Below are 14,387 nucleotides of genomic sequence, written 5' to 3' on the forward strand. Positions count from 1 at the left end.
GATGTCTACTTGTTTCTTCTGTTAAAAACTGACCTTCCTTCAGACTTTGGACCCAGAGACTTCTGCTGTTCTGTGTTGGAGCGAACACATACAGGGTGTTGGTATCGTACACCACCTAAACACAGAAAAACGTGAATTGTCTTTTGACTGGTTAAAAGAAAAAACTTGTGGTGACAGTAAGAGAGGAGGTGTAACAAAACGTCATTTTAAACCAGCATGATCAGCAACGCCTTTCAAAAATGCATCAGTGCTACTTTCTGCACATTAAATGATACGTATGAAAAAAAAAAATTAATTTTATGAACATGTCTACAAAAAGAGACAGAAGCTGAATATTCGATTCAAGTCAAGTTGAGTCCTTTTATTTGCAATTAAACTGAATTCCAATCATTTTAGTACATTTAGGTGCAAATCAGTTCATTTCCATATAATTTACCATACTTTCGCGACCATAAAGCGCATTTGAAAGTCTTTTATTTTCTCCAAAATAGACAGAGTGCCTTATAGTGCGGTGTTTCAAAATCCATAAATGTTGTTGTGTGATTGATCAGCGCTCTGCTTGACTGACTGAGAGCGTTTCCGACACGCCCCTTATATAGATAAAAGTAACAGAGGGTAGCATGACAACGTTAAAGGGGGAAGTGTGGGTGTGAAAGAAGACACTGAAAGCATGTCCTCAGTAGGTATATAGTGCCGGTATGTGCATTATGCAACACATCGGTTTGGCTAATGACGCCTTATTAAAATGGCACCTGCGAAGAGACGCGCTTATGAAGCACAGTTCAAACTGCAAGCTATCAGCTACGCGCACAAACATGGGTATCGAGCAGCCATGAGAGAATTCAAGATCAATGAATCCATGGTTCGCAAGTGGAGGAAGCAGGAAAACGACCTTCGCCAAGTCAAGAACACGAAGCTGAGTTTCCGCTGAAACAAGGCTAGGTGGCCCGAATTGGAAGACCGACTCGAGCCAATTTGGGCTTGATGAAGGAACGTCAACCGGTGGACAAATGGATGGACAACCGCAATGGATGACAAATGGCAAACACAGTTTTACGAAGAATGGGAGGCAACACCGGGCGAGTTACGCCGCAATTTGTGAATGAATTGCGAACGCTTAGGCTAACGTGTCTGCTTGCACTGTTGTTCGAGCTTTTGCTAAAGCCGGCATCATTTATGAACCTGGCGTGTTTGATGGAGAACTAGCCCAGCTGTTCATTTCGGATACAGAAGATGAGGACTTTTGATGGATTTGTGAAGGAGGATTGATCAGAAAACAACATGAAAATATTGCTAAATTCTTCAATAAAGTCAGTTTTCCTCCCGCTGCCTTTTTAAAAACACATGCAAGCAAGCATGTTTTAAGCTAGAATACCAGCATGTTTCACCATTCTCATGCCCTAAAATCTGGTGTGCCTTATGTGTGTGTTAAATACAGAAATAACACCCGTAACTGAGACCGCACCTTTTAATACGGCACGCTTATGGTCGTGAAAATACGGTAGTTAAGTTCAGTTTGATTAAATTCAATCTCGAAGTACTTTTAAACCTGCTGTACAATTTAATTATAATCCACCTCAATGCAGTTCCCTGTAAACCAGTTATAGTTCAATTTCATCTCATTAATTATACAATCTATTTTAGTCATAACTGTTGTGTTGATACAATCCTATTCATTAAAAAATTCCACCTAGTAGCAGGAAACACAGGCATGTATTAAAACCTTTATAATTTAGTCCCCAGAGTATGAAAAGAGCGTTTGGTGACAGTGAGGACAAAAACATTTTAATATGAAGAAAAGCCTCCAACTGTCTACTTTTAATTGTTTTGAGGCTATATTGATAGAAAAAGGTTGGATTTATGTGAAGTTAGAATCAATAATTTGTGAATCTTTGTAAACTCAGGGGTTGTGATCAGTACAGGTTATTAGACTGGATCTCTGTTTATCCTGTGCTATCCTGTGCTATAAACCAAAACCAATGAACGCCGTCACTGCAAACAGCTTGCACACCTACATGCAACCTTTAATGCAAATGCATGAACCCCTTAAAACATGTTAAGCATACTTGAAACTATGTAAATGAGTCATAAATACAAGATGCAGTTGTGGATCTTTGTACCTGAAATGGGTATTTGTACTGGCAGGGGATGCTCCCACCTCCATTCTTGACTATCTCCACACATCTGATGCGGCTCAGTTCAATCGAGCCCCTCTTGAACTTCTTCTGTTGATGGAAACATCGTGTCAGAAATAGCATTTTCTACTTTAACCACTATTTCTTACAGCACTGATTTAATTTGATAATGACTGTTTTCTGTGTAGTTACTGAAAAGATACATGTTTGTACACACTGTTCTCTTACAATTATTAGTAGAAACAGAATTTCAACATTTGAAACATTTAACTTCAAGTATGTTTTCCCTCCTAATAATTGTAAAACATCACATGTAAATACAGTTAAGTCAATTAAGATTTTTGGCTATTTCTTTATTAGATTAAAAAATACTGATGCCACTTTTTACACAATAAAAATCTATCCTAAACCATCAGTGTAGCTTATCATAAAGACTGAAAACGTGGAGAAGCAGCCAGCCTGGCTCTGTCTAGAGCTGAAAAAAAACATCTACCAGTTAGTGTCTATTAACTTTTTTATTAATATATTATATAATCATTATTCAGTAAATAAATTAAAAAGTAGGTAATGATAAAGTTGGTTGGGACCTTGAAAGAGCATTACTGTCTTGCTTTATTAATTTATTGTTACTGTTTTGCTTGAGGTTAACCAAAAGCTAAGTTAAAGCTAAGCCAAGAAGCTGCAAACCACTGAACAAATATTTGTCGTAGCTAAGCTTTTCAGATTGGAACCAGGCTTACTGTTTTGCTTTATACAAAGCTAGGCTAATAAGGTGCTAATTACAACACCGATATTTAGCTGAGGTAGGTTTTTCGGATAGAAACAAAAGTTGTTTTATACTAAGCTACACAAACAACATGCTAGTTATAACAAAAATATTTAGCTGAGCTTCTGAGATGAAAGCCAGGCTATCTGTTTTGCCTTACGCTAAGCTAAACAAACAAACTGATAGTCCTAACACAAATCTTTAGCTGAGCTGAGCCTCAACAGGAGCCAGGCTCACTGTTTTGCTTTTTGCTAAGCTAGGCTAATAAGCTGCTAATTAAAACACGAGCATTTGGCTGAGGTAAGTTTTCTGGAAAGAAACCAGAGTTGCTTCAAATAAGCTATACAAGCGATACTTAAAGCACAAATATTTAGCTGAGCTGAGTTTCTGAGATAGAAGCCAGGCTAGCTGTTTTGCTTTATGCTAAGCTAACAAGCATCTCTTTGCAAAGACCTATTAGTATGTATAACAAGTACATTTATAATTCATGATGAAATGTTGATTTCAATGTTCATTTAGAAGAAAAAAAAAAACATAGATGGAGAACACAAAGAAAACAGAATCAAGAAGTTAAAAATGACCTCGGCTCTTCCATCATAGTATGTTAGACTGGTGTTTGTGAGAACAAACAGTCTTTGCTTATAGTTCAATGGAGATGTCCTTTTCTTCTGCCGAGAACGCTTGATTAGCGTCTCCTCCAAAAGCAGCTCTGTGCTCATTGCGGTCCCACCTACGATTTCTGCCCATTGGTTGATGTTGTTACAGTGCACCAGAATGGATTGGACCTAAGGAGAGGCATACACCATTAACTGAAAGTAAACAAGTTATTTTATTACAAAAATGAGGAATGTTGAATCTATATCGTTGAAAATGGTATTGATGACAGTCCCAAGGAAACAAATTATAAGACTGCTGTGATTGGTCGTTTTCTTTGCTTTTTTTTAATGTATATATTTATTACTTTTTTAAGGCAAACTTTGTTCATATTCATCTTCAGACCCTTCTTTTGAGCAGACCTATAAAGTTCATTCATGTGGAAAACTAACAAGAAACCTGTCAGACATTCCAGGAAATCTAAACATTTTTTGTGCGCTTGTTTATTTTTTAACTAGATCTCCGCTGAAACATGGGCTCAATCAGATATGCTTATTGAAAGCACAAAAAACAACCAAGATGCCCCAAGGCTCTTTACTTGGACCACTTTGATTTGGGCTCCACTATGTGCTCGCGTAGCTTTTCATGTTGCAGTTATGCAGACGATACCCAACTGTACCTATCATTCCTACCAAATAAATCCTAATCATTTCACCACAACAATCTGAGATTGTCTTTTTGACATATGTACATGGCGGATGAACTGAGAACACTCAACTGATTCCCTTCAAAAGCCCATTTATACGCCCTTGTATACATAATAGCTGGTTATGTTTCTAACATTGTCATACATTGCCATCATTCATACTTCCATACTTGGCCCCTTGAAAATACACCACCTACACATGTAAATCATGCAGGAGATGGATAAAGTATGGTTAATCTCTTTATCAATCTTCTGCTTCAGCCTTTGTGGTAATCTTGCTCAGAGACTTTTTTTTTTTTTTTTTTTAACTCTGGGTGAAGTGGTTCCTCGTCCTGATAGTAGTCTGTATATTTTGTAATCATAAACAATGAGAAATATAGTTAGACCCCTCAATTTACTGTAAATCTGTAAAAACTCTGACCAATCAAAGCATTCGGACCGAATTGAAGTTCGTTTCTTATATTTTGGAAGCTTCTTCTCCCGGCTCCCCTCCTCCCCGTCCAGCAGCACATACCTGATAGCCACACCCTGCATGTAGATAGTGTGTTAGGATGAAAATACAAAGTAGTGAAGAAGAAAGTTGGAAGGCAAACATGGCTGAGAAAATGCTGGAAGTATTTCTCTGACCTGGCTCAACCTATTTGCCTCCTCCAACTAAACAGCCGAGAAAGAGAAAATCGTTGGTGGAAAAAGCTGCAAACTAGAAAAGCAGTAGGAGAGTGCAAACCTCCGCCACGGCCTTTAAAAAAAAAAAAAAACTCCTAGATCCAAACGGTGATCCGGATCACCACCAAAATCAAATCAGTTCTTGCTTTTTTCACATTTCCAACAATTCCTGACAATTTAATTAAAATCCGTCCATAACTTTTTGAGTTATTGTGAACACAAACAGATAAACACCGGTAAAAACATAACCTCCTTGGTGGAGGTAAGAAAAAAGCCTTGGATCACACAAGGAGCAAAACCAGAGGGGGAGGAGCCAAGACAGCGCGCCACTTTCACATCTTGCTATTTTCCCGTTATTACCTACCCCAGCTTTAAGACTGGGATTTTGGCCACCCCAGCAAATAATTCCTTCTAACACAGCACACATAAAACTAACCTCTATTTTGTCTTCAAGAAAGGTTGCAAGAAACATGTCATGTCTGACGACATACTATATTTCGCATCTATCTCTTGATCATATCATTTTTCAATCAAAATTATTTAAAAATAAAAACTAGAAAAGCACTTAAAGCGCGCAAACCTCTGCCAAGGCATTTAAATGATTCCTGGATCCAAACGGTGATCCGGATCATTATCAAAATCAAATCAGCTCTACTTTTTCACATTTCCAACAACTCCTGAAAATTTCATGAAAATCCATCCATAACTTTTTGAGTTATGTTGCACACAGACAGACAGACAGACAAACAGATAAACACTGACAAAAACATAACCTCTTTAGCGGAGGTAAAAAAAAAGAACATTTTACATAACCTCTATTGTGTTTATTCAACCAAAATGGACACTTACTAGTCATTTTGGTTGAATAAACACAATAGTTAGTCACGGTGACTTAATTTAAACATAATTCACTAATGCTGTCTGCAGAGTGACTGTCTGCATCCATCTGTATGCTCCTTACAGACTAATCAATATCCCTCAGGAATATCATACTATTAACATTGTACTGGACCATTATCATACATTTACACTACATTTTGCACATAGTTGTGTAGCCCAAGGCTTCTTTCCTGCTCTGAAGATAGAATATTGTTTCACACCTGTGTAAGTGCCTACAGATAAAACCATCTACTAAAGGATTCCTAGACTTAGGGCCATCGCATATTATTAGAGTTGCCACAGACATGAAGTCCTTCCCACTCAATAACAGGAGAAAAAAAACTTTACAACTTTCTAAATCTGCTGACTAATAAAGCTAAAAAAAAAATAAAAAAAAACCTTTTTCAGATTTACTGTTCTCAGTTTCTGTGTTAGTGTTGGTTTTCACATCCTCCTGCACTCAGACTGGCTACACACATTAATATTCACAACATTTACCAGATTTCATTTGCTTTGATTTTCTGCTGAAGACAAAATATTTGTTGCAATTCCTACTATACAGAAAAATTATTTAAACCATCTCACCGCACAACTTCTTATTTTTATTTATTTATTTATTTTTTAAGGAATACAGCAGTTCTGCAGAATAAACAGGACAAGACTGAGTTTCTTTAAGCATATTCTTAAACTGGTGGAGAGTAAAAATGAAAGCAAAAGTCCACCGCAGGACTGGAAATTGCTTGTTTTTTAAAAACTATGTTTCTCTTGGTGCATTTGAATCTTATTTATTCTGCATTATGTTTGATACACAATCTTGAATCTCAGTGGAGGTACCATCAGCTGCACATTTTCATTAAATCTCCAATACAGCAGCATTTGTCTCACTGTGCCCCACAATGCTTTGATGCATTTTATTTCACTCTCGAACACACTTTTGATAACAAAATATCTTCTATATTTTCTACCTTTAACTTTAACTGTCTGTGTAGAAAAAAACCCCGGGGAACTACAGCTCTAAGAAACCTCTGAAAAGATAAAGTAGTGATACTAAGTAAAGTTTCATATCAGTGTAAAGCCTGAGAAAAACGTCACCTATCTGTCGGAAAGCAACCTTTTAATTACACATTATTTTAGGAAAGGAATTTAATACCACAACCGATACCACAGTAGTCAAGCTAGCACAGATGTGTTTGATGACATGCATCAGACAAGTTTTAAAAGAAATAAATCCCCTGAATGTTAAAATGTGACATTTTTTGTTACATTCAAACAGTGATCCTCACTGTTCATTCAACAAGAGCTGTACTCAATATACTAAGACAAGAGGAGAGCCGCCCCCCCACGAAAAAAAAAAAAGTGTTCCGACGCAACGTATCCTGCCACATTGCCAAATCAGTAACATTCAGCTTTTTAGCAAGGAATTAATGCTAAACATTGCACGGAGTAATTGCAATAATAATCAGTCACAATAATGTTCACATAAACAGATTTAGTATTGGTAGATGTTCAAACTTCAGATATCTGTATCGGATTGCATCCCTATTCAATATATTGATATTTTCTTACATCCAGGGGGGAAAATATGTAAGAATTGGTTGACAGAAAAGCAGGAGACACAAGGTAAACCAGTACAAAGCCTAAAAATGTCAATATTAGCCGTTGAAACATTTGAGAAGAGTTGCAGATCTAACACCAAGAGGAAGACTACTCTATAGACTTGGACCCAGAGGTACAAACAGTCCCACGTGCTATCAGTTGAGAGCGTGGAACAACTTTGATCAGAGGATATTAAGGCCCAGACAGGGGCATCAGGACAGATATAATTTGGTTTCAGGCTTTTTAGATGAAACTGACCATTTTTAACAGGATCTTGAATCCTTGAACAGTTCAGTGACATGAAAACTGGGGTAAGATGGAGATGGGGTGTTAATGAACAGTCGTGCTGCAGAACTTTGAACCAAATGCAAACAAGTGACCTGGTCTGTATTTAACGCCCATAAACAGTTTTGTTTGTCTCCTGTCTCATTTATGTGTGTAATTTGTTCCATTTTTAAGGGGCTTAGCAGCTTTCCCAATGCAGAAAACATGGCAACACCACCAGAAACTGTGCGGGGGATTGTTGAGTTGTATATCTGACACACAACCTAAGGAGGATACAAACCACAGAAGAAGAGGAATAAGGGGAACACAAAGCAAAACTACCAAAAAAAAGCACCTAAAAAAAAAAGAGCTAAAACATTTGTGGTATTTTTCTTCTTCAGGTGTTTTTGGATAATTGTAAATACATTTATAGTGGTGCATAAACTGCTACCAATTGGTGACAGAATGTGGAAGTGAACTGCCCACTGGTGGATGAACTGACTTAATAACTATGGCAACATAAAAGACGTATGAGGTATGAGGACAACCACGCCCTCATTTCCATACATAAGGGAGCAAAAATGGGCCTTAGGACTGCAGTTGGTTGTCGATCTGGAGTTCTTTTAGCTTGTTCTCGATGCATTAGCATCGCAGAACTTTCTTCTCATTGGGCTCTGAGAAATACTGTGTGACTCTGGGTTATCTGGTCAGGCAGGTTTAACACAGAAAAGCAGAAAGTTACCACTTCCTGATTACTGCTGCAGTACTGAACATATATTTTACATAGACAGCTGATTGAGATGGCGAGACAGTCAGAAAATGCATACAGCACATGGTATACCTAAGACACAGACATACCACTTGCACAACCGTGTCCTCTTTAAGCATGAAATAACGGCATCAATTGTTCACTGCACCTAAAAACACAGACACCCCCTTGGTAATCCCTGCCCTGTTGCAAATGAAAGTTCTTGTGGCATAAGCAATAACTGGACCAAAATGTACTTTTTTAATTGTTTTTGTGGCCTTGAGAACAAGAACAATGTTCTCAGATCTGACAAAGTATGTATAAAGCGTAAGGGTGATGATACTGTTTGAGTTAAGTTCAACACGACAAAAAAAGCTCTGTTCCATCAAGACTAAAAGCAAATCTGGTCTTTGAGGACCACCTTTTGGCACATTATATGCAAGTTTTGTTGGATCTACATTTGGATTAGGGGCAGTGCTGCTGCTGAACTCATAAGAGATACAAGACAAGACAGTTAGCCGACGCAACCAACCACAGCCGGAGAGCATTTGGTCCTTTCCATTTGTATCAGCTTGTCTCAGTTTAACTCGCCTCGACTCGGTTTGCTGGGTTTTCCACTCGGCTTTTGTACCCGTTTGCCTGTACTTTTTTTGTAACTCCTCAGCCCAGGTTCTAAGCGAGCTGAGTCAAGTTGTGTGTGACGCCACCAGACTGCGTGCCACCATTGGTCATGGGTGCGGCCAATCAGAGCTCAGGGTCAGACAAGGACATAAATGGAAGAGCGACTTCAACTTGCAAGTTCTTTACATTACGTGACAAGCAATGGCGCAACAAAAGTCTGGTCCGTGGTCCAACATTGAGGTGGAGACATTTCTTTGCTTGGTTTCCGAGGAAAGGATACAGAGGGAACTAGATGGAGCAACACGAAATGAAAAAATCTATCAAGAGCTTTCCGACTCAGTGGCTACGGGTACCAAAAGGAGTTTTCAGCAGCGTCGAGAGAAGCTCGACGAGACTGGAAGTGGTTCCAACAAATGGATTAATGGTCAGCAATCACCGAGCCACAGACCAAGTAGCAGATTTCCTCTTGGTCCTGTGTTGTTATAGAGCTTGTCGTGCACAACACTGACGTCTAAGCCTGTCATAATAACAAATTCTGCCATGCGACTAATTGACTCAGAAATGATTGCGATAGACGATAATATTACGCTGAGCGATTATTGTTGTCATTTTGACAGCATTTTCAACTAAAATTACAATTATGCCATCATAATGCAAGTACGCCCATTCAATGATCAACTTTAATCCCTAGAGAGCATTTAACTTGATGTGCAGACTAGTTTATGCTCATCCAGTTCCCAGTCTGATAAGACAGATCAGGATTTCTCCTGGGGTTTTGGCAACGTGGTTATCTGGAAGATATGGTCTCTAAACTCCATGTAGCACAGTTACATAGTTACATGGTCAATATAAGTGGACATGTTTGGACTTGACCGGAGGTGGATTGGTAAAATTGAATGTCTTTGATCGCCTTCAGTATGTTATCATGTTATAGTAAAGTTGTGGAAATGCCGTTTGTAACATGAATATTCATCCAGGCGATTCATACTGGCTGTGAAAGGTTTGCAACATTTTTCAAAATGTCGCCTTTTTAACCACATTAAAGGACAGGATCACTTTACCGACCATGCTGTCTGAGTGCACACCATGTTGCACTGTCCTGTTTGTATGTAATCTGTCGGCTAAGCACCTCAAGGATCGTGGACTGTCGGAAAGATGGAGCTAGCCTGTTTGTTAAGGTCTTTTTTCCCAGCTGGGTAAACTGTAGTTGATGATTGTGTTTTACGTGCAGATGGAAACTTGTTGTACTGCTGTGTTCAGTTTATATTGACTTAAAACAAATGCAGCCTTCACTCACACCCAAAGTGAGAAAGTGGGCGAGAGAGAAAAGAAAGACCAATGAAAATTATTGTGTCCAGTAAACTTATTGCGCACATTTTTTCTTATCATGCGATAAGTTGACTTATTGCTTATTGCAACAGGCCGACTGACGTCACAATTTCACACAAACTCCGCCCATTTTAGACCTGGTACTAAATTGTAATGGAAAAGAAACAGGACCAAACTGAGACGAGTTGAGGCGAGTTAAGTTGAGACAAGCTGATACTAATGGATAGGGGCATTAGTTTACATACTAGTTAAACTAGCTTTATATTTTAAAATTTCCTATTTTTAATTATGTGTACTTACCATTTACACTTTGGGCATGTGTAGAATATTATTTATACTCACAATTGGCTTTTCATTCGCATGAATTTTGTAATCTTTGTGCATGAACATGTTCCAGCTTGATTGCGTGCAGGTTAAAAGTCCAGGCTAACAGGATGTGGTAAGCCTCAAATCCATTTATAGAGGACCCAGGTAGCACAAAGATAAGTTTGGCCTAAATATGTCCCACATCTACAGTTTTGTTTGGCCCATATTTGGACTTGACTTACAGCGAAGTGAATGTGGTTGACAAAACTCACCCACATGACCATAACTGGGTCATGGTCACAAAGAAACTTCTAGGATCTGTGTCCAGACTAGCTGCTCATGTATGGACTGCTTTCAGAACCGTTACTGTAAACAACATCCAAGCCAACAAACTGGAGTACATCTGTCCCAAACAACACCTGCCAGTACCATAACCATGCCATTAGGACTAAAAGTGCTAAAGGATTAAGCCCAAATGTGCGTAGCTTTTGGTATTAACTGTTTGTTTAAAAGCTCACAAGTCAAAAGATAATTACTCATAAGACACAAACAAAAAGAAACAAATTCTCACAAACTGTTTTATAATATATATTTATGATAAAATGCATTATAACATGCTGTATAATAGCACAAAGATACACAAATATGAAATATGTTCTCACATAGATTTAAAGTGAGTTATGTTTATGTCACCAGTCTTGGTAAAAATCTGAGCTTAATTTATATCTTCATACAGAAGATATCTTCCCTCTTTTACCTTGAAACTTAATCAAGCCCAGTTTTAGCTGAGATATCTACAGGCCTCTAACCTTCTGACTATTTTCTTTTAATCTAAAATCAGGTCTCTGAGACTACAGGTCCAGGAAATAAACCTAGAAGTCCCTGTGTCCAGGATCCTGAGACGTTACCATGCCAATGGCTACGGTCACATGATGTTTTTAATTCGGAGTTAGATAATTCGGAATTAACGTATTCTCCTACAAGTTTAGATGAAAATAATCATTCATGAACAATAATCATGACTGAAGGTTTACATGAAACACGTCTTCATTTAATTTCTCTTCAGAGCGGCGGGTTGGGAAGGGTTCTGATTGGACAGAGGGTGCACGTGACGTATGACGTATACCGGAAATAAACAAAGTTGGCTCCCTGCTTCTCGTCTTTTCAGTCGTAGCTTGTAAAAACTACATAATAAGTACCAGTTTCGTCACTATTTTTATTATAAATTTAAAGTACTAGCTCAACACCAGCATACTACTTCACTTTTTGCAGCAACTGAGAAGGAGAAGAAAGATAGACCACCGAACACGGGAGGCAAAACAACGCGCGTCATCGGGACAGGACAAGGTAACGAGCATGCTCAGAACGACCAGAATTAACTTGGAGCGGAATGAAGGTTTACATGACCGAGGAATTAAATAGTTTGGAATTAAAATGCGAATAAACCAGCTACTTACATCGGAATTAACTTTCATTTCAAATAGAATTAGGAATTAGGTGTTTACATGGTCATTTTTAATCAGTTTGAATTAACTTTTATTCTGAATTAAACAGGAATTAAAACTCCGATGTAAACGTAGCAAATGTGGTAAAGTTGCTAACATGGATAATTTTTAATCAGATGAAGGAGATATGTTCAGCAACTGCAGCAGACAACTTCTTCTACTTATTTCCTTTTAAATAAATCTATTATTTCTGGGCATGTTCGAGCTGCATCAGGGTGACATGATATTAAGAGTTTCTGAGAAGTGAAATAGCAGAATCAAAACAAAAAGTAATCACAACATTTCACTACCTCCAGATCTGCATGCTTCATTAAACAAAGCTAAGAAAATAACGCTGGCAAGGTAAACTACGTCTCTGTTGGGTTTGACTAACTGAATTTTATCATCAAGGTTAAAAAATAAAAATAACTTTGTCTCCTTTTTGTTATCTTTCCTGCAGATCAGCGAACGGGTCCTTTTGAAATGTGAAAATAAGTCACTGAATGCTTTGCATGGTAAAGACTCTGATCTGATAAGAAACTTAAATCAGACTGAAGAAGTAGTTCTAAAATAACACTCTAACATCAGATGGTTAGTTAATGATACTTGAATATCATTAACAGGAAGCAGGCTTGGTAACAGGAAATTTATCATTGAAATGCTGTTCCAGAGAAGCAGAAAACTGTTACTAAGCAACAGAAATATTGACATTATTTATGAACATAATCCACCACAACCCGGTTTATCTTCCTTATTTTTGATATTTTAAGCATCACGTTTTCAGAGGCAACCTTATTGTGTTCTGAAGATCTAAATTTGACATGATCTCTGTGACAGAAGCAGATTTTCAACAAATGGTTTGTCCCAGATCTGGTCATAATTGGCAAAAAAAAGCCCTTTGTCCTCAATATTTCTGCAGATTCTGACAGTTTTCCAGATTTACAATTAGAGGACGACTGCAAAATGATTAATCAAACAATCAACCACCCAGTCGTCGTTCTAAATGAGCACCACATTTTTTTGTTATCTTGGGGTAGTTGTGGCTCAAATATTTCTCTATTTGACTCTTCATGAGGAGGATGTAAAACTCATAAGCAGATGTGATAAATGTGCCAAGTAAAAACACTGACAAAACATGTCATCTATCTATCTGTCTGTCTATCTATGCAAACCATTATATGTTAGGTTGCTTTAACAATATTTGCCTTACTTTTTTAGCTACATAATGACCATTTCAGTTATAAAAATTAATTATTTACTCAAATGTAGACCTTTGTTTTATTTTTTATTTTCATGTGCCACCTATCTTGGGGTCTGGCCCCCCGATTAGAAACTTTCTAGACGAGCCCCTGACCCGCCTCTTTTCTATGAATGCGTTATGAAGCCGATATGGGATTGTATCTGCTTGTGTTACAGTGGCATTTTGTTCTGGTATCCAGTTTTCCGACGGTACCTGAATCCAGCAAAAAGGTAAAAGAAAACCAACTGCGCGTTCCCGTAGCCTGCAACCGCGGGCACGTAGCCCCTTCACCTGCTCTCAGGTGTTTAGGTTTACTTTCGACATTGTTAACAATACATAAAATAATAAATAAAACACATTTGACCAATAAAAGAAACGACTCTCATCACGACTATGAATAATAGGCTGAAATATTTGTCTTTTTAACCGCAGAAAAGGTTAATTTTACTGTCGCGTCTCTGCGAAGTCACACGACAATTTTATTAACTTAAGTCACACATTTTTATTTTTTTAAATTTTTTTTTACATGTTTTCATCTCACATTTTGTCTTTAAAGTCACGCTTGAGCAGCAGTCTGTAGTCAGACCTGTTGATCTGCGACAATAAAAGCCACAAGATTTGCGCAACAACAGTTAATGCACCACAAACTTCCTGTACTTTCTGTAAAATGTGGACACTCCGGACAGACTGAGGACGTTTTTAAAGACTAAACGCGGAGAGTTTGTCCTACCTTCCCACTTCATCCTCCGGTCTCTGCTCAGCTCTTCACCGGACATTTGTCCCGCATGTCTGTCAAGGAAATGAAGGCAAGGGGGGGGCAAGACACGCATGATATAGATCCCCCCACACACACAGACACTTCCTCGTACAGCACTAATGCAAAAGAAATGTGTGAGTGTATGAAGTCAGCAGGCTGTGACATCATTTCAGCATTCAAATAAGTCCTGATAACAATGGAAAGTATTCCTTTTCTGGGCATGCGCAGATGCCTTTTGAGGACAAGTTGGTTTGTTATTAAGTGGTTATGTTCGGCGGAGGAGGGCTTGGTAAATG

The 14,387-nt window shown here is 38.2% G+C and overlaps 1 protein-coding gene across 1 annotated transcript in view; it reads right to left on the reverse strand.

The window, feature by feature from the left end:
- Positions 1-14,091, reverse strand: part of tec (tec protein tyrosine kinase) — a gene marked incomplete at its 3' end in the record, with an annotated part of 32,735 nt that extends 18,644 nt beyond the window's left edge. The window contains exons 1-4 of the mRNA XM_079257858.1: positions 14,065-14,091; positions 3,483-3,686; positions 2,121-2,225; positions 34-115 (exon numbers count right to left, since the gene is read on the reverse strand). Coding sequence (XP_079113984.1) covers positions 34-115; positions 2,121-2,225; positions 3,483-3,620 — 325 coding nt within the window. The 5' untranslated portion in view covers positions 3,621-3,686; positions 14,065-14,091. The remainder of the gene's footprint in view (positions 1-33; positions 116-2,120; positions 2,226-3,482; positions 3,687-14,064) is intronic.
- Between the last annotated feature and the right edge of the window lie 296 nt (positions 14,092-14,387).

This window comes from Telmatherina bonti (genome assembly GCF_933228915.1).
Source record: "Telmatherina bonti genome assembly, chromosome: 18".
NCBI classification, from domain to species: Eukaryota; Metazoa; Chordata; class Actinopteri; order Atheriniformes; family Telmatherinidae; genus Telmatherina; species Telmatherina bonti.